Source organism: Crinia signifera, chromosome 19 (genome assembly GCF_055691185.1).
Source record: "Crinia signifera chromosome 19, ASM5569118v1, whole genome shotgun sequence".
In the NCBI taxonomy this organism is placed as follows: Eukaryota; Metazoa; Chordata; class Amphibia; order Anura; family Myobatrachidae; genus Crinia; species Crinia signifera.
Window position 1 is genome coordinate 39092531 of NC_139226.1, and position 22005 is coordinate 39114535.

General features: G+C 47.4%; 1 protein-coding gene across 2 annotated transcripts in view; it reads right to left on the reverse strand.

Annotated features, from left to right (window-relative positions):
* Nucleotides 1-5211: 5211 nt before the first annotated feature.
* Nucleotides 5212-22005, reverse strand: part of LOC146042409 (galactoside alpha-(1,2)-fucosyltransferase 2-like) — a 32228-nt gene continuing 15434 nt past the window's right edge. The window contains exons 2-4 of one of the 2 annotated variants that reach the window (XM_083162392.1): nt 16340-16453; nt 13516-13645; nt 5212-7167 (exon numbers count right to left, since the gene is read on the reverse strand). In XM_083162392.1, coding sequence (XP_083018518.1) covers nt 6114-7133 — 1020 coding nt within the window. In that variant the 5' untranslated portion in view covers nt 7134-7167; nt 13516-13645; nt 16340-16453 and the 3' untranslated portion in view covers nt 5212-6113. The remainder of the gene's footprint in view (nt 7168-13515; nt 13646-16339; nt 16454-22005) is intronic. The other variant, XM_083162391.1, reaches the window with a different exon arrangement.

The following is a 22005-nucleotide window of genomic DNA, read 5'->3' on the forward strand; positions in this document are numbered from 1 at the left end:
GTTAACGATGATTGAGGTCTTCTGAACTTACAGGACAATTTGGCTACATAGCCTAATGACCTGCATGTTTAGCAGGCCCCGGTGACATCACTGAACTATATCAGCAGCCGCAGTGTGTACGTACAATATAGGCCACCCCCGACCGCGGCAGATATGGTTAACTAGATCGGTCGTGGCCAGTGTTGGTTAGAGTTGATGGGGCTTTGGTAATGTCATTTAACAAAGTTCACCAGAATTAGAAATAAAGGTACTTGTGTAATATCTGGGCGCCCGATTTTTTCATTGTATTGCATCGCATCGCATGCAATATAGTGGCATACAATTCATGTGATGCGATTTTTCATTGTAAAGACCCGATTTTTAATTGTATAGTCACCCATGGGTGATTTCATACCCCCACTATCCAACTACGCATGGAGTTGATTCTATATAGTATGGCGAGCGCAGCGAGCCCGAAGTGTGGCGAGCACAACGAGCCCCGCGTGGGGACGCAGAATACATGTAAATTAATCCGCGTGCGCTCGCCATGCTTCGGGCTCGGATGCTCGCTGCGCTCGCCACACTATATAAAATCAACTCCATGCGTAGTTGGATAAGTCACTACTTAAGCATGCGATGAAAAAATATCGGGCGCACAGATAATACACAAGTACCAAAATAAATGGAATTTCAATAATCTCATTCTAACTACTGAACTGTTACTGCCAATCTCGAAGAAAGCTCAACTTCCTGCGAAGGCTCCAAATCATGTGGTAGAACATATAGGGTGGGATGCACTAACATCTGCAGCCCCTTACCGATCCTCCTCCGCCAGCTACCGCAGCGATACTAGTCGCATATGCTCTAACACAGGCATGTCCAACGTTGGCCCTCCAGATGTTGTGAAATTACACATCCCAGCATGCTTTGCAATATTTTTAGCATTCTCTAATAGCAAAACTGTGGCAAAGCATGCTGGGATGTGTAGTTTCACAACATCTGGAGGGCCAACGTTGGACATGCCTGCTCTAACATATGCAATTAGTATCGCAAAGGGCAGTTCTTGTGATGAGAGCTGCCCTTTGCAAAGCAGCCGGCAGGGCGTGAGCATGTCTCCGGTGGCTCCCCCCCTCCTCCTACCTGGCTGCTGCGGCTGGGCTCCACCTCCTCCTCCTTGCACCTGGGAAAGCAATGTACGGGGCTAGGGAGGAGGAGTTCACTAGTTCGGGCAGCACAGCAGGAGGCTGCCCGGACACAGGTGAGGGCGTGTCCGTGTGGGGTGGCAGCGGCGGATGTGGTACGAAGCCCATAGGCTTCTATGGGGTATCGTCCACACAGCGAAAAAACGCAGCGTGTGGGTTTTCCTGCATACCAAAATGTGGTAAAAACCCGATAACTGGGGTTTTACCGCATTTTTCCTTTAGTGCATCCCGCTCATAGACAAGATTCACACTGAATGGCAAGGGCTAAAGAAGCTAATACATCATCAGTCTGCTAACCAATCACAACATCAACATACATTTAGGGCCTTATTCTAGTTCACTCTTTCTGACAAAATCCTTCTTAGATGGACAAAACCATGTGCACTGCAGGGGGGCAGATGTAAAATGTGCAGAGAGAATTAGATTTGGGTGAGTTATTTTGTTTTTGTGCAGGGTAAATACTGACTGCTTTATTTTTACACTGCAATATAGATCTCACTTTGAAGTAAAACCCCATCCAAATCTAATTCTCTCTGCACAAGTAACATCTGCCCCACCTGCAGTGCACATGGTTTTGTCCATCTAAGAAGGAATTTGTCAGAAAGAGTGAACTAGAATAAGGCCCTTAGTATCTGGCCCCTAATTGACCAGGTAAACCATTTAGGTGAGGGTAATAAATATGATAATGATATACTGATGATTACTAGTGTAGGGTGGGATTGGTGTGGTCTCTGGTAGAGGGGCATGGCCTAGCACTATGACCACCTCCATTTTTTGGTTATGTGTACACCTAGCGCTATGATCCCTATTCATGTACAGATCTTCCTTAGCAGCTTTGCAGCCCCTGGCTACCTTCTCAGCCACATTCACGGTGCAAGGGGTGCGGCTGCCATTGGGCCCAGAGTTGAAGGGGGCCCATCTTTACCGTCTAAGTAATATGTTTTACATACATTTATCACCATCAGTTGCTAAATAGGGGGCCCGTACAAACTTTTGCTATGAGGCCCACAAATATCTTGGTACGCCCCTGTTCACAGTCACTCTTTAGTGCTCACTGCCTCTCCCAAGTCTCCTTCCCTGCCAGGGTATAGGGGTTGCAGGGGCAGTGCTTTTGCCATTACTGATGTGGGTGTGCCCCTGCTATGGCATCACACTGAAGGAAGAGCTTGGGTTCCGCCCAGCTCTTCCTACAATATAAATAGACGGCCTTTTGCAAAACAAACCCTTTTTTTGGTGTCAGTGTTGACACCTGTGCACGTGGGCTCTCAAATTATTGCACCACTTCGCTCCTCGTGCTTTAGGCCAGGCGCCTTGCTCTGCAACATCTGCGCTCGGAATTGTTGCCCACGTGGATGGTATGAAAAGTAAAAAAAAAGAGGGGGCAAAGAAATTGTGAAAACAACAATGTCGACATTTTCATGTGTTGACGATTGCCATGTCGAGACTTTGTCTACATCTACCTTGTGCATATTATGCATTATCTGTCAATCTATCATGCCCCTTTGTTTTGCTCGGATGAGGGATGCCATTGACTTGGTACAATGGCGGTCATTATGCAGGTAAGTCCAAGAACGTGGACAACATTTTTTGCTGTCCGTCTAACAGCACTACTGGATTAAGCAGCGAACAGTTGGCCTTTTTGTAACATCGCTTAGTGTGTATGCCCAATATCGTTAATGATGCACTCTCCCATGGGCCGTTAATGCCCCCTCCCCCCATTGTCTGTACGTGCAGCTCAATCTTCACTATATCGTCAATGACTGCATGTTCAGTACGGGACTCAATGATGTCACCGATCAATATCGTTAAAGATATCGTTCAGCGTGTCTGCACAATATAATTGGCTATGGGGGTAATTCATTACCGCTCTATAAGCAGTGGGATGTGTATGAGAACACATCCCCTTGCATGCCTCCGCTAGCAGGAGAAAACATTCGATGGTCGCCGAACATCGAATGGTTTCTCCTGCCTTCGCAAATAAAAGTCAGTCTCAACTGACTTTTATTTACAAGCGCCAGGACAAAAACGGGACAGGCGGCTGACATCCTTTGACATCAGCCACCCGTCCCCGGCAGGCATCGGCCTGCCCGTGTTCCCAGGGGAACGCCCAACGCTGGGTGCTCCTTTGGTTCGGTCAGCCGTGTGTCCGCCTCCGGCCCTCCCTCCCTGCAGCGAACTGCCCTGCGGGTGGGTAACTCACCGAAGCTGTTCGCTGTCGGGGTTTGCACATGTGCAGAAATGCGCATGTGGAAAACCCGACCATCGGAGCAGAGGCAGAATTCGGATCACTATGAGCAATCCTGAATCGGCCCCTACATTGTCTAGTGTGTATGGGGCTTAAGTGATGACATAATCGCAACTAGCTGGGTGACATGTCAACGGAGTGTCACAGGACAAGATGTGAGCCACTTACTTACCTCATCGCTCAGGGTGGATACCAATAGAGACAGCCTTGCCCGGGGGTTCCAACCTATTTAATACAACATGAGCAGTAGAATGCCCTTGGTCACGTTTATTTTTATTTACATTTTTATTGATTTTAAGATACTGATGTACTTGTGTCCTACCACGGCGCCCACGATATTCAGTCGTATGGCATCTTATGCATTGTATTTCATCGCATGCCATATGCCCGCATGCGATGCGATTTTATTTTGTATAAGCACCCTAATGGGTGCTTACAATGTTAAATGCACCCCCACTATCAACGCCAACCCGAAGCGTGGCGAGCGCGCGAGGGGCGGCAGTACCTTTTCATACACACACTATCCACGTCGGCGTGGAGTTGACTTAATATAGTGTGGCAAGCCCGAAGCGTGGTGAGCGCGTCGAGCCCCACGAGGGGACGCGTATTACTTTACATGTATTCGGCGTCCACTCGCCGCGCTATCTAAAATCAACTCCACGACGACGTGGATGGTGGGGGTATGAAAAGGTACGCTTCGGGTTGGCGTTGATAGTGGGGGTGGTGTGGGGGTGCTTTTAACATTGTAAGCACCCATTACGGTGCTTATACAATGAATAATCTTATAGGGGGGCCATTTAACATTGAAAACACCCATTAGAGTGCTTATACAATTTGAAAATCGTATACCATTGTATATGGCATACAATGCGAGGGTCTATGATTTAAAATTTTGTATAACATCGGCTGCCATCGCGTAACATCGCATCGCATACCATTGTATGGCTTATGGTATGCGATGCAATGGGCGCCGTGCTAGGAAACAAAGTACACTGATATATGAAACATATCTATTATGTTACATATCTACTACAATACATTACAATAAAGATAAATAAGACCTTGACAATTTACGACATCTCATCCTACCAACAATCATACACCCTTGGTCAAGTTGAAACATTAGTGCACTATCCAGATATAAAAGAGGCAATCACTTCAAATATGAAATGTATCATTTAATCCAGCTGATCAACCCTCCATTATGTGATCGAAATTGCATGTTATTTTTTATATAATGTGAAGACGGAATCAAGTTGGGGCTGAATGCATTGAAAAATAAATACATTAATCTCAGATAAAAGATCAATTGATTTTTTTTTTTTCTGAGGATCTAGACTCAGGAAATCTTTGTGTCCATTACAATCATTTCCACCGATTGTACTCAACACCTCTGACCATTTAAACAACTAAAACTAGTTCTGCATTGACAATGTGTAATTTTGTTATTCTGCCCAACCCACAGCCCACCATGATTGTACTCAGCGCTCACCTTGGTTGTGGTTATATGTCTGCTATGGGAATATATTATAGCTGCTCTGAGTGGGGAACTTATTATTAGTATGTGATATGATGTGTGATGAAGAACTAAAAAGGAACAAAAGTAAAATGAATGAATAAGGTGGCTGGAGTTTTTACTTTATTTTGTTCCTACTCACTTTTCCAGCACACGTCATCATACCAGGAGGACGTTCCCCAATTAGCCATACTTGCCTACCTGACCCTCTCCATGAGGGAGAAAATGCTCTGTTCCTGGACTTCCCTGGTAATGTAGGATTGCCATCACCTGTGATGAAACACCTTTCTTATCAATTACCTAGCTCCCCACAGGTGATGGCAATCGTACATTACCAGGGAAGTCCAGGAACGGAGCATTGTCTCCCTCATGGAGAGGGTCAGGAGGCAAGTATGCAATTAGCGTGACGATGGACTCAATTCAGACTTGATTGCAAAACTATTTTTTTTCTCAAATGCACAAATCATGCTGCACTGCAGGTGGGGCAGAAGTAACATGTGCAGAGAGAGTTGGATTTTGACAGTCCCCCAAAATACTGAGTAGTAGTAGTAAAGTTCTAATTTTAATTATTCTTTACATTTATCTATTGATCCTCCATGAGGTAATTACAAGAATGGATGTGTACAATATGGTGGAAAAACATTTAACAAACAATAATGAACAAGAAAGCATTGGCCTTATATAACGTCAGACACAGGGGGTGATTCAGGTTGGATCGCAACAAGGTGAGTTTGGCCCCCTTCCGATGGTGGGGGACAAGCGTAGGGTGAAACTCGTTGAGCCATCCGAGATGGCGGGAATGGGTGGACATTGGGTCAGAGCATGGGAACGCAGGTCGGACCGATGCCTGCTCGGGGCCTCACATGACGTCAGCATCCGCCCCTTCTTCGCCAATCTGCGGAGGAAATAAAAGTCCGTTTGGACTGACTTTTATTTCTGGTGAACATCAAGATATTTCTCCTGCAAATGGCCACACGCGAGGCGATATGTTTGCGGACACATCCCCTCGCATGGAAGGGATTCGGGCACCGGTGGGCAGGGCAACATTAAGGTGTGAACAACCGCTGCTTAGCGAGCTAACCTGAATTAGGCCCAAAATACTCACTGTTTGCTACTGTAGTACACAATATTTAAAACATTTTAGGAAAAATTCCCTATGGAGGCTTTCACATTACAAAAGTGGCGAGAGATCCGCAGGAATCCCAATCCATTCCGGAAGAAAAGCAGCTTCATACTTGAATATCTGAAGGTAAGGAGAATCTGGCAAAGTAAAGTTAGTAAGGTAGATGGTCTCACCTCCCACCAAGTATGCGGCCCAGTATCCAAATGTCCCTATGGTCATTATAGTGTGGTTACAATGTGCCAGGAGGGCGAAGTCACGGGCCGGTGATCCTTCCTTGCCATCACCAGCAAAGTGAACATCCCCTAGTGAATTATCAATGTTCTCCTTGCACCAGTCCATACCATTACTGGTCACCACAAAGACAGGGTTCTGATATTTGTTTCTGAAATAGCCCATGGCTTTGTCCATATACTCTTTGCCAGCTACTACACCTTTCCTTAGCTTAAGCATAACTTGGACATAATCTCCCCTGCGAACATGGACCCCAATATAAGTCACATTCTTCCTGTCTCCTTTCATTTTTGCTAGATATGAATTTGCCTCTTCCTTAATATAATCGTGGAAAGTGAATTCTCGTAGAATCTCTTCTCTTATGTGATGGTAGAAGGTCCATGAACATGGTGTACCAAAAAGCTTCACATACTGACCAGAGATGTTTAAATATTCTGGAGACATCCAATCATGTAGCTGATAACCCTTCCATTTAATACGATTGGCTACATCTTGCTGAAGTACGGGCAACCTGATCTTAAATATCTTTCCCAGCTCGCTGTGCATGATGGGTAAGACATAGGCTTGCTGTCCATTGAGCTTTGCCAGAGCATAGAGTGTGGCGTACTCCCCCATTTTATTTCCTAAACGTGCACTAGGATGGGCTGTCCACACCACTGTATCTGGCATCAGGTTGCTTGTTGATGTGCCGTTTATAACAGTGTGCATGTTCTCTGCAGGTCTAAATTTGTGGAATATTGGTAGAAGTCCTCTCTGCCTTTTGGCATACCAGTAAGAAGCAATCAAAGTCATGAAGACTATAAGAAGGAATACGACTCTTTGTAATGTTGTCTTCATTCTCCAGGTAGGTCATTTATGACAAATGAAAGCCCTAAGGAAGAAACAAAGGCAAGGTGAGGACTGTACAACATATACAGAGATAATTCTCTTTGGAGGAATTATTATTATTAAAAATAATAACAACATATGGTGACAAAGACTTGAGTGTCCCTCAAACTGGAGAGGCCACAGGGGATGCAGTCAATTTGCCGGCGGTCGGGATCCCGGCGGTCGGAATCCCGACACTGGAATCCCGACCGCCGAAATCCCGAAACTTTCTCCCTCCGTGGGTGTCCACGACACCCATAGAGGGAGAATAAAATAGCGCATGGCGAGCGCAGCGAGCCCGCAAGGGGGGCGCTCCACGTCCCCCCATGTCGGGATTTCGGCGGTCGGGATTCCGACCGCCGGCATTACATATCGGATCCGGCCACAGGCTTGAGTACTGAGGGGGACATAGTCAAAACCAGGAAGGCATGGCTATGCACCCTCAAAACAATTTACAAATAATGTTGTGGAGTGTGTCAGCTGCCGGCCAGGGAGTACCAGCGGTTGTACAGGAAATGCCAACGCCCACGCAGGGGAACTTTTGACCACCTCAACAGTACTGTCAAGTGGGGCAATCTCACCCCATGAAGATGATGTGGGCCATGCCCATCCAATTATTAATGTCTGAACAATAAGTACCCACTTCTGCCCCTCTTGGTACCCCATGCAGGTGGGGCAGATGTAACATGTGCAGAAAGAGTTAGATTTGTGTGAGTTATTTTGTTTCTGTGCAGGGTAAATATTGGCTGCATTAGTTTTACACTGCAATTTAGATTTCAGTTTCAACACACCCCACCCAAATTTAACTCTCTCTGCACATGTTACATCTGCCCCACCTGCAGTGCACATGGTTTTGCCCATTTTCCAAACAAATTTGTACTGCAATCAGATCTGCATAAGGACCTAAGTGTGGTACTCCTTGTTTGGGGATCTTGTCACATGGTTGACAGTGATCATGTCAACACTAGAATGTGGACATGGGTCAACAGTTGATGTTTAAAATGTCAACATTTTCAAAGTGTGTATTCTCAGAATACCAACATTTAGTGTTAGAATCCACCAGTAGTCTTAGGCTGTGGTAGGGGGGAGTTGGAGTTAGATATTAAGGGAATAATTAGGTGGTACTTTAATGGCAGTATCACTGGACTGGACCAATACAGCACTATCACTGGACAGGACCGATACAGCAGTATCAATGGACTTATGGCAGCACAGGACACTAGCACTAGGCAGCACAGCAACACAGGATTGGACTTATGGCAGCACAGGACACCAGCACTAGGCAGCACAGCAACACAGGACTGGACTTATGGCAGCACAGGACACCAGCACTAGGCAGCACAGCAACACAGGACTGGACTTCTGGCAGCACAGGACACTAGCACTAGGCAGCAACAGACTTAAGTAAACACAGGACACCACCACTGAACAGCACCAGGTCGCCACTCCATGCACTCAACAGCCCACCAGAGATATGGAGACCCTTCCTCCCACTACCCTCTCCAATGCTGGAGTGAAGATGGCGGCGGTAGTGGGGGACTTATATCGAGTCCGGATTTCACAAGATACGACGGCGGGATGATGATGTTTTGCTTCGTTCTGAGGCCTGAGTCTGGCGGGAATACGAAAAGCTGAACCCGCTCATCCCTATGAGAAACCCTTCTATGTCTTGTTAAGCGTTCTCCCAGCACACACAAAAAAAATAACAAAAAACCCCAATCCTACACTGCACATATTCTGATGCTTCAAAAAAAAAAAAAAAATAGAAATAACTGAAATTGCTAATACCCTTCATTATTACATTTTAACATCAATTACCGAATAGTGCAAATTTCAGATAAAAGAAATAGTATGCAAATGACATCAGTTGGAGCCAATGTATTAGTATGTTGCTGGCGAGTAATGATTTCGGATGGAGCAGATGTCAGGGGAAGCTGTGATAGCAATGGGACAGAGATGATATTTTACCATTCACAACCTTGCAGGGGGAGGTGCTTATGGGGTAGTGGGTGGGGCTTTATTATAAAATCTGTAGAAATATTGTGTAAACTGCTCAATACATTAATGTGAAAACATATTCTCAATAGAGTGCAGTGCTGTTGGCCATTTTGAATCCTATGGACAGGTATAAAACCCATGCAGACTGGAGCATCAGTGGCATTTGATGAGTTGAGGCAGTTGATGCAGTTGATGTGGATTTGCTAAATTCTTGCCTCTGGAAGAGCGAACTAGACTGTTTCGGCATCTAGTGTTATACTTCCGGCTTTGGTTCCTGATTTACAGCGCACCATAATATCTGTGATTTCCCTCGATTTTTTTAAATTGTATTTTCCTTTTCAGCATCTAACATCTGGAGATGAGCAGAAGAGAGCTGAGACAGCTCCTCCAGGACAAAGAGAAGATGCGCACAGCATCTATTTAGGGTGACGGTGTGTGTGTGGGGGGGGGCACTCCCAACTGCCCCCCCCCCCCCCCCGCGCTGCAGGTCACTGCCGGCCACCGGAGGGACGTGGGAACTTTCCAAAAAATCGGGACGTTCCCGCGATAAGCGGGACAGATGGGAGGTATGTACATATTCTGATGCACTGGATTATTTCGGTACTTGTGTATTAGCAGGGCGCCCCCTAAGCAAAGTGCTTAGTTGTCGATTCTGTGTAAGAAAATCACATCGCATGCCCCGTTTTACTGCCGTGCGATGCGATTTTCCTATGTCATTTATTCACTGCTCTCTTGCTGCGGGCGGACCACATCGCATGGCATGCGATCGCACCGAACGCAAAATCGCATGCGATTTTATAGGGTGCGATGCCATTTACTTTACTATACACTTCTATGAGATGCAATGAGATTTAGACGCCCCCCAACTATCCACGCCACCCTGAAGCATGGCGAGCGGCTGCGGAACGCGTCCACCCGACCTTTTCATACCCCCACTATCCACCTCTGCATGGAGTTGATTTTATAAAGTGTGGTGAGCGGACGCGGAATGCTTGTAACGTAATCCACGTCCCCTCTCTGCGCTCGCCACACTATATAAAATCAACTCCACACCGACGTGGATAGTGGGGGTATGAAAAAGTCGGGAGGACGCGTTCCACCGCCGCTCACCATGCTTCAGGGTGACGCGGATGTTGGGGGGGTGCCTAAATCTCATTGCATCTCATAGAAGTGTATAGTAAAGTAAATGGCATTGCACCCTATAAAATCGCATGCGATTTTGTGTGTGGCGCGATCGCATGCAATGCGATGCACCCACGGCAAGAGAGCAGTGAATAAATTACATAGGAAAATCACATCGCACGGCACTAAAACGGGACATGCGATTTTAATTGGGCGCCCTGCTAATACACAAGTACCATTATTTCTTTACGATCATTTATTTATATAGTGCACACATATTCTGCAGCGCTTACAGAGATTAGAACATCAGTCCCTGCCCCAGTGGAGCTTGCAATCTATATTCCCTACCACATGTACACGCACACATTTATTCTAGAGTTAATTTTGTCTGGGGCCAAATAACCTACAGTATGAGTATATTTTTGGATTGTGAGTACAAACCCATGCAAGGACAGGGAGAATATACAAACTCCACAGTTAGGGCCATAGTGGGAATCTAACCCATGGCCTCAGTGCTGTGAGGCAGCAATGTTACCCATTACAACTATCCCTGCATATGCAGGGACATTTATTCAGCCGAAAGGATCACATATTGCAATGTGATCCTGGGCAGTAGATCCTACACAGATCATATTGCATATGGACCCTAGGTGATGGTGAGCTGGAATATATCACCACAGTAACATAGCGCCATCTACCTGAGACAATATGTAGGACAATTTTGAGGCCCCCTACCAGTCAGAGGCCTGGTGAAATGTCCCCCACAGCCCCCTGTAATACTATTATCAATGATATACCTGAATGTTATTGCTGTAATAATTTTGGCTACTATATAATGTATATCTTTTCAGATGACGCTTCGGAGACCGTGGCTGCGGTCCGAACACCGAAGAGGAAGAACTCGGCAGCAAAATCATGAGCATCCATCAACAGGAGAAACATCTGCTCGTCTGCAGCGACCACAACGGGAGGACACAGACAGAAGCCGTTCTCCTCCACCTGCTTCTGATTCAGCGTGGGACAGGTCAGGCCCAGATCATCTCCCCGGGCCAAGCCATTTTCATCAAGCCTCTCAGCAGCCAGCAGAAAATGGGCCGAATCTCCCAGCCATCGTTTTGGAGATCAACCGGCAGAACATCCCGTCGGCGATGGTGCTTGAGATCAGCGGGCGGAACCTCCCAGCCATGATGATCGAGATCAACGGACAGGATGAGGATTTCCTGGTCATCGAGGCGGAGATCAGCAGCAACAATCTTCCGGCCAGGTTGGTGGAGATCAGCGGGCCGAACAACCCTCCCATGGTGGCAGACATCTGCGGACTCCCAGCTCATTTTGCTACAGAGAATGAAGCCGCAAAATCCTGTGTCATCTGCCTGATGGAGTTCGAGCCGGGAGAGCTGGTGGACGTCCTGCCCTGCAGCCACATTTTCCACGCAAGCTGCATCTACCAGTGGACGGACACAAATCCCAGCTGTCCCGTGTGCCGAAGACCGTGCATCCCATCGCCGGTCTTGTTTCGGATCTTCTGAGTACGGCAGGAGGATAAAGATCTACATCACCGTACATTCAGGTACTGTATTTCATCCTATATCTCTCCTCTCGGATCCGATACGATTTGCCGGCGGTCGGGATCCCGGCGGTCGGAATCCCGACACTGGAATCCCGACCGCCGAAATCCCGACAAGGGGGGGACATGGATCGCCCCCCCTTGCGGGCTCGCTGCGCTCGCCACGCAGCGGGCCCGGTGCCTCGCTACGCTCGGCACGCTATTTTATTCTCCCTCTATGGGTGTCGTGGACACCCACAGAGGGAGAAAGTTTCGGGATTTCGGCGGTCGGGATTCCAGTGTCGGGATTCCGACCGCCGGGATCCCGACCGCCGGGATCCCGACCGCCGGCAAATTAACTGCATCCCCTCCTCTCTGCTGTTACTCTGTTTCCTTTTCTCTTCCCTCTCTTCATATTTCTGTTTCTTTTCCTCTTCTCTCCTTTCTATACTATCCCCATCTCTCTGTGCCATTCCATCCGCACTCAGCCATCTTCTACCTCCCCTGCTCTCCCCGCCCTCCTGCGGCGTGGAGCAGATGTACTCTCAGACTCAAGCCCCACACACCATGCACACTAGAGGATAATGTGACAGATATTGCGTAGAGAGGGGCTTCTAAGTGATATCTATCACAATAATATCGCTTAGAAGCGAGAATATCAATATCATTAACGATGTGCGCTCCTGCGCCTTATTAAGGATGGTTGATGTTTGCTGATCATGCAGATCAACTTGGCTATGTAGCATGTTCCGCAGGTCCCTGTGACATCACATGAACGATTTGCACAATATTGTGACCTGTGGATGATATTGTTAATTATATCAGATGCAGCCCCTATTGTCTACCTTGTACAGGACTTTAATCAGCATACTGGGCCTGATTCCTGCCCTGAAGCTGTAGTGTTGTATGTAGTATAGAGGTTTGGTACCATGCGCTTGTGTAGTACAGGTCTGTGACTTGGTCGTACTACAGCCTCCAGTTGTCAGTGATTGACAGTCAGATGCTGCTTGGGGGCTGCAGGTGTAACGCCTCCTGCTGCATTACCATATTAGTGCTGTCATTGCTGCTTCCATGTAAGCTGCCACAGAAGCAGCTCTAATCCCATATGAAATAGGCCCACTGTGCTCCTATTGGCTGGTGCCCATCTTATGTGTGGCACTAGGGGGGCATAAAATGCATAAGTGTAGAGAAGGGGGTTGCGAGGTCAGCGTATACCCTACGTGTATAGCTGCTGCTGAGTAAATAGGTATACTACAGAATACCTTGTGAAGTTAATGTGAAGCAAGAAAGGGGTGGTATACTCTGCGCAAAGCTATACATTTACCAAAGCAAACACACAGCACTCTTAGAAACATTTTAGATAAAGGTAAGTTTTTATTCTTTTAAGGTGTTTAAAATAGTAAAATATACTTCAATGTTAATATAAACAGAAAATATTGGTTGCATGTAAAACCATTCTACTAATACTGGTATACTCGGTGGTATAACAGACAGGACAAACACACACACAGGTATCTAGATCTGAATATATGGGTTTGAGTTCTCCTTTGGGATTTGTGTTTGTATTAAGCTATCCTTGGGATATCCTTCTTTAGGTCCCGGTGAAAATCAATCAATAAAATCTCAGTTTTGGTAGCTCTGGCAAAAGTAGCAGTCTTAGTTTATATCCACATAGTTGGTGCTTACCAGGGTGCTGTAGGTGGCTGAGGGACTGCCGGCAGACTTCCCAGGTGGGCTGTGTGGTAACCTGCACAGTGTCCAGTGGGATCCAACCTGTCCAGTGGGATCGTTCAGTGTGTATGCACAATATTGGGACCTGTGGATGATATTGTTAATTATATCGGACGCAGCCCCTTGGACATTAATCAGCATAATGGGCCTGATTCCTGCCCTGATGCTGTAGTGGTGCATGTAGTACAGTACAGATGTTTGGTACCATGCGCATGTGTCAGATACATATTGCACATGTGCAGTACAGGTCTGTGACTTGGTCGTACTACAGCATCCAATTGTCAGTGATTTACAGTGTGATGCTGCTTGGGGGCGGCAGGTGTAACGCCTCCTGCTGCATTACCAATCCGGTAGGTGCATTTTCCTGGCGCTATTAATGGATCACCATTGTCCAGATGTTCCTGGGCCATGGCTCATGCATTTGGACTGGACTCCTTACACCTACAAAGTATTACAGATTGGAGCTTCGTGGATGGAGCTGGAGCTCACAGTGTGGTTTCCTCTCCCACCCACAAGCCGATGGTCCTGACCGTCCCGCTGCTGCTCCAGCGGTTTGAGGTGCTTGCTGCTGGGGGTGAACAGCGCTGCCTCTTCCCTCTCCTCACCGCCGCCGCCACGCTGCTCCGGAGGCTGGGGATGGTGGAGCTCCGTGGATGGGGGACCGGAGCTCCACGTGCATGCGACTATCCCCGGCCCCACCGGAAGTTGTATAGAAGCAGTGTTTCAAGTGACGGCCTCTCGTCTCGGGATTTCAGAGCGCACTGAATTAACGCAGCTACTTTAGCTGCAGCAGGTTTCTCGGTTCCAAAAATGTTATTATCCCTAAGGACTTGGGCTGATGGAAATTGGCCAGTTGTACACGTTATATTAGGCCGTTGCTGTAACCAGTAGTTGCAGTTTGGTGTTCATACTGTATTTCAGTCTGTTACTGGTGTGTCATGTGCAGAGGCAGCTCCTTTCTCCAGGTTGGAGGGGGGTCTGCCACTAGCCGCGTTGCCACTCCCCCTGCACTGCTGCTGGTCCGGTTTGCCACTGCTCTCATTGGTTGTCCACCACGAGTCTGCCATATGCGCAGTATGATCCTTGGTACTACACATGCGCTGGCCCCCAGCTTCTATAGGCTGCTTCAGCAGCAGCCCATAGAAGCTACATCATGGTCCTGATGCCTGTACACTGCAGATCACCGGGACCGGTGCATGCGCATACCCCAGATTCTATAAGCTGCAGTCAAAGCAGCCCAAAGAGGCACACCTCCCAATGGAACTGCCTTGGGTGCCGGCAGGTTGGAGTTCCAATACAAAGTCACTGCCAATCAGAGTGAAGTCAGTACAGTGTCACAGACTGCATCTGGCTTCACTTGCCAGAGCACAGTGGTGGGTTTTACCTGGGGGGGGCCATAGGTAAAATCCGCCACTGGTCATGTCCTGTGTTGTTTGTCCTGTGTTTGTCTTGTCTGTTCCCCTGTCCATCCTACTTGGAGATTAGCTACTAGCCATTGTTGGCAATGGGAGTCTTGAGGGATTTACAATTTTTGCCTGTACTGACGGATTAATTTGGATATTTACCACTACACAGAATTTGTTTCTATGTCTGTCCCTCAGCAGGTTTTTAATTTACCTCTTGCCAAGTTCTCTTGTGTCTCCCTAAATACCCCCCCCCCCCCCCCCCCCAAATTCCCCTCTGTATGTTTGCTGAAGCCACTTTAGGTGAGTTGCCAATACAATTAGTAGCAGTTTTTTTCTTTTGGCAGATCCTCCTATATATCACTAATCATTTGTATATTAATAAACAGCTGACGCTTCTCTGCCAAATCTACGTCTCAGTGTCTTTATTTAATTGACCGTATAAGGATATAGATAGATAGATAGATAGATAGATAGATAGATAAGTGTGGCCGGGTACAACCTCCAAACAGGTTACTGGTTGGATGCCTTCGGCGACGCGTTTCGCTGAGTGTTCAGCTTTTTCAAGCTGAAAAAGTTGAACACTCAGCGAAACGCGTCGGTGGGTCATTGCACTACCCCCTTTTGGCTCACTTCCAAGGATAACCTGATCCTCCGTTCTCCAATTGGCGACCTTTAAAGACCACCCCAATTCATCTGGCAAGCTGTCAAACTCTGGGAATCATTTAATCTCGGCTACCACGAACTGGGAAAGCTCGGCAAGGTTCTTGATCATCCTCCAGCGGCTACAATATTCATCTACAAGTTCCGCAAAAATAGTGAGGACCACGGACCCAAGCCCGGACTGCCCCAAACAAACACACCAGTCATAGGGGAGAGTACATTACTATTAATTTTAGGTATTTTTATTGTTGTGCATAAAAAGGTGTAACTATTAACTTTGTTTATTATTATTAAAAAATATGAAATTACAGGCAATCCCATATGTTTAATTACATTTAGCGCTGCCATCTGTTCTTGTTGTTGTGCATTCCATTTCAGTGGTTCACTATTAACCACTAACTGGCAGCTGCTTTCTTTTACACTGATAAATAAAAAGCACCTCACATCAGCGCCCGGTTTATTTACTTGGTAAATACCCCCCCTTAGGATGAGAGGTAGCTGGGTTTGGTGAAGAAGTGGGTGTTGGGAGCCTGTGTGATGTTTTGTAGAGAGAGGTGAAGTCTGATAGGGAGAGTTAGGGAGAGTTAGAGAGTTTCAGAAGTAGGGAGCAGAACGTTAAATCCTGGGAATGGGAGGAAGTATACTTCTTATAGGATGTGAAGATGTAGAAAGAGTGTCTTCAGTTGGGCCTCATGTATCCAGCATTTGCTCACCTTGTGCAGTGAAGGCCTGGGGGAGACAGGTGATCCCATAGGATGGGAACTTCCTTCCAATCATCAAGCAAAAAGAGCTACTACCAATGTACTGGGCACATCTCAGGCTGAGCGCTGCAGGAGAGGAGACAGTGCAGGATTACAGCGTTATACAGGAGGACAGACAATGATGGTTATATAAAGTTATTACTGTTATTAATGGTAAACTTTATTTAAATGGTGCCTCAGGGTGTACACAAAGTTATACAGTAATACATAGAGTAACATAAGCCATAATACAGCGACTGAATACGACCATTTCTGGATGGAGAAGAGTAAGAAAGAAGTAAGCATTCCTGTACTGTGACTGCACCTCCAGCCCTGTTTCACCCACAGCAATGATCAAGTAAGTCCCATGGGCAACGAGCAGTCCCCTTGGCACCAAACTAGTAAGCCCCCCCTAGCAACAAGCCTGTAAGTCCCCTTGGAAACAACCATGTAAGTCCCACTAGCAACGAACATGTAAGTCCCGTTGACAATGAGCATGTAAGTCCCCTTGGCAATGAGCATGTAAGTCCCCCTAAACCAAACAGCCTAAACCAACATACTTCTGGGAGGCATCCTTTTTGATCCCTCACAGCAGAAAACGAGAAAAGAAGCCCATGGGCAATGCAGATTTGAAAATCGCATTGCCCGCCCGCATCTAAGCCTCGGAATGTACCACATTCTGGGCTTGGTGCATACGAGCACTGCAGCCAAACCCCAAGCATTTTACCTTTGCTGCTGTAATCATCTGTGTTACTACATTAATCAAACCCACTGTTATAGTAATTCCAAGCCAGAATATTGATATATCACGACTGAATTGTATTGTACAGTTATCTAACCTGCTACTAATCATTCAGTTACGCTGCAAGATCACTATACATTATTATAGCAACTAAACCAGGGTTGCCGACTTTAACATTCTCCTCTCCGGGAGAAGCCCGGAGAGGAGAGTTTCAGCAGCCGCTCAGGGGGCGGGGCTTATGAGTGACATCTCTAAGCCCCGTCCCCATACTGGTAAAAGCAGTTAATTCAGGGATCTCCATGGAGGGGGCGGGGCTAAAATGACGCGATTGTGCCGTTTTAGCTCCGCCCCCTCCTCTGAGACCCGAGGATTGCGGCATTTTAATGCCGCGATCCGGGGGTCAGCGGGGGTCCCCCCTGAATCCGGGAGGGTTGCCCACCCTTCCGGGGGCCGGGAGGGGGTACCCGATTTTCGGGAGACTCCCGGAAATTCCGGGAGGGTCGGCAACCCTGAACTAAACTGTACTGCAGCTATTTGCAAATTGCAGCAGCACACAGAGGCAACAGTGGGCCCCATAGGTGCACCTGCTGCACCGATGGTACAGTAGTTTCGCCTCAGGCAGCATATACATCTTGCCACTGCCTGCTAACTATCCAACACCGGAACGTTAAACCAATAAACTGGGAGCTACTGTAGTACATTTCTGTAATTCCTGGATGGTATTCAACAGTTAAAATTGCAATTACATCAAAGATATACTACTTCATTTGCCGGCAAAAAGGAATAAACTTTTTTGTTACATACTGTATGACTAACTACTGTACACTAATGATGTTATATCATTTACAAGCTGCAGTAGGAATCAGTTACTGTTTCTATATAAGAAATGATTTGAACCAAAGTTGCCTGCTGCAATTCTAACAAGATAACTGTGTCTGCTTCCACTTAAGAAGCTACACTCACAAACGGTACATGGTCACTAGGTCGACATAGGAAAGGTTGACATGCATTGAGTTGACCACTGAAGGTCGCCAGGGCTTATAGTAGGTCGACACCTTCAAAAAGGTGGACATGGCTTTAGGTCAACACAAGCATTCGGTTGACAGTGAGAAGGTTGGTAGTCAAAAGGTCCGGATGGGTTCTTCACAGGTTTTTTTGAGCCAACATGTGCCGACAGGCGGTATTTCATGCCCTACCATCCACTAGGGCCTTGATGGCTAACCTTGACACTCCAGCTGCTGTTGAACTACACATCCCAGCATGCCCTGCTTCAGTTTTGCTATTTGGCCATGCTAAATCTGATGCAGAGCATGCTGGGCTGTGTAGTTCAACAACAGCTGGAGTGTCAAGGTTAGCCATCAGGGCATGGAAGGAGAATATAACAGTGTGCCGAGGGCAGCGAGGTACCGAACCTGAAGCATGGCGAGTGTAGCGAGCCACGCGAGGGGACGTGGTGCACTTTTTCATTGTCCGTGCCGACATTGGTGACCATGAAAACCCCATGTTGACCTTTTGACTGTCAACCTTTCTATTGTCGACCTAATGGTTGGGTCGACCTTATGACCTGTCAACCAAAAGCCATGTCAACCTTTTCACGGTGTCAACCCAAGTCCTATGGACCTTCATTGGTCGAAACAATGCATGTCGACCTTTGTTGGGTTGACCCACTGACACATACCCTTTACAAACAGCTGAGAATTGCATGCTACAGGGGTGTATTATTATTGTATCCAATAAACAGCTTTACTAATAATTAGCCACAATCAGCGTATTGTATATGAATTACTCTGACTATTATTGCAGTAAGGTTGATGTTTCTTTTGAAATATTCATTTAAAACTATAATTTATCCCGCTGGGCTGCCCCCAGCCTCCGTCCAGGAGGTGAACGAATGCCACACACATGAATCCATTCACCTCCTCCCAGCCTCCACTGCTGTCTGCATAGTACCGCAGAAAGCAGCGAAGGCTGTATGTAGCCACTGCCCAACCTCTGGACTGACCTCATGATGCTGCAGTCCAGAGGTTGGGGCTATTGGTAGAAATAGGTCCCAGGCTCGGTTGACCCAGGTTACCCATTTACAAGGCCTCTGACTCAGATTAAGCCTGTCCAATCCTGAACATTTGCCAGGTCGGACACCCGGGGAACTGGACACGGGTTATTTTTTTCTTACCCCTTTTTACACAAAGCCCGGGCCCGGACTTGAGCAGCAATAACCGGGTCGAGGCTTTGGTGTAAAAGGGGTATTATACCCCTGCAGTTCGCCCCCTGTAGAATAGTCCTTTAACACCAGCCTAAATTCCAGAGGTTGGGCCAAAATCACAGGAAAAATTGCCAGGATTTCAACCCTGCTAGGGAGCATGGTTGTTCCCGGGTTCAACTCACCGGGTTGCCGGTCCTATGTGCGTGTGGTCAGGCCGGGAATCCACACAGGCAGCGGGCACAGATGACAGGACCGGTGGCGGATGAAAATGACACAGCTCTCCGGCACCCTCACTGCAGGCGGAGAGCTGCGTCATCTGCGCCCACAACCTCTGTGGATCCCTGACCTGCACCAAGGACCAGCAAGCCAGGGCGAGTACTGTCCACTTCCTCCACTGTCTCCCCACCGCCGCCATCCGCCTCCTTCCCACACTAGAAAATGCAGGGACATCTCTTGTGTGAAAGGGGCCAACCAGGGAATGGCCCGACATGATTCCCTGGGCTGTATTCCCGTGTGGGTCCCTGCATTTTCTGGTGTGAAAGGGGTATAATATGCAGCGCTGGGATTTATTGGTGATAGTGGGACAACAGCTGCAGAAACGACCTGATGGTCTGGGGGCAATGGCAGCCAGGATGTGTAGAATCTGCTCTAACTAAGGGGAAAGCAATGTCAGTCAGACAGCTTATGTGAGAACCGAAAGGACCTGTGCTGTGTATCCTTCCTGAGGTGTCATAGTGGTAGGACCAGTGGGGGCAGGTACCTTTTTGCAGGAGGGGGGCTGGTACTGTGCATGCAGCCAGCTTCTATGGGCTGTTTCAGCAACAGCCTGTAGAAGGGAAATCGCGGTCACATGCGCAGTATAGATGTGGGTACTGCACATGCGCGGACTACATGGAACACCTACCAAGGGGACTGCCTTGGTGACTGGCAGGTCAGACTTTCAGTCTCACATATGGCATCTGGCTTCACACAGTGGCGGATTTTACCTGGGGGGCTCCAGCCCTGCAGCCCATAGATAAAAACTGCCACTGGGTAGGACACAGAGGGATCTGCTGGTGTTGGAGAAACACTGCCCTGCCGGGAAGGAGGCAGGTATGGGTCTAGAATAGATCCTATTTGGCGAATGGACCCCTGATGACACAGCACAACAGGGAGAGGAGCAAGGTCCAAACATGGGAGCCCAAATTTACCCTTGCAGGCTTGCTTCACTTGACACCTGGTTACTAAAGGCAATAGATGGTGGCATGGATAGTGAAAGTTCCAGCCCACTGGATTTGCTCCTTCCCCTGATGTTGCATGTCAAGTGGTTGAGCGTGAAAGGTCCTTTCACCCACTTGGATGTAGCAATTACCCAGAAGGCACGGGCAGTTGTGTATTATCCCAACAACAAATATAAGCTCACGTCCATCTTTGCTGTCAGCAAACAGCAAAGGTGGACTTGGTCAACTTTTATATTTTTTAACACTCAAATGGATATTACAAATCACGGATTGGATACATTATAACTTCTGTCATGGTACGACCAGCTGGTTGGAGCGAGGATAACCCACACAAGAGGAGAAGCTCAGCGAGTTTATAGTGCAGCCAAACTACAGGTGGTAACTGTATATTTTCATCTATATATAGGTCTAGTGTCTGATTGTGTGTGTCTCTGAAACACTGCCATCTGTTGGCAGCGAGTGAAACTACATCCCTTTCTCTTACACACATGCACAAACACAGAGGCAATGGGTGGCGAAAGGGTGCCAGATAACCTGACAGTCTTGATTCTGGCAGTCACCACACTGACATCGGAATCCTGGCTGTTATATGCTCGACAGTCAGGATCCTGACTTACAGGGGCTATTCGCCCTTGTGGGGGTCCACAACCCCCATAGAGGGAGAATAGAACAAGGACGGGGGGGGGGGGGGTGCAGCGAGCCACCCAGCCTGCAGCGTGATGAGCACAGCAAGAACTTGCCCCCCTTCAGAGTACCGGCAGTCAGGATTACGATGTCGGTATACTAACCGTCAGAATCCCAATGTATAAACCATATACTCATCTCCTCAGAGTTCTTTGCTCGGTGTTCTGGTGAGGGCTGACGGTCATCGGGACTCTATGCTGCTCCTGTGCCAACCAGTGCTGCAAAGTGACGCTGCAAAGCGGCAGCTCACTTTACAGCACCGGAGGTCACATAATACTGGGTGAGCATTACACTGTGGGCCTTATTCTAGTTCACTCTTTCTGACAAAATCCTTCTTAGATGGACAAAACCATGTGCACTGCAGGGGGGCAGATGTAAAATGTGCAGAGAGAATTAGATGTGGGTGAGTTATTTTGTTTCTGTGCAGGGTAAATACTGGCTGCTTTATTTTTACACTGCAATATAGATCTCACTTTGAAGTAAAACCCCACCCAAATCTAATTCTCTCTGCACAAGTAACATCTGCCCCACCTGCAGTGCACATGGTTTTGTCCATCCAAGAAGGATTTTGTCAGAAAGAGTGAACTAGAATAAGGCCCTGTATGAGGAGGATATTTTTTTCTTCTAGATCTTGTGCAATACATTTTTATGTAACACCAGTAAGTTAACCCATGAGTAATCTTTTCTTTGTTTTCCCTTTGGAGGAATTTAGGAAATATTAACAAACATTGACATGTTTAACACATTGGGTGCGGCGATGCATTAACCCACAATCTTAAATAGGAGTGGC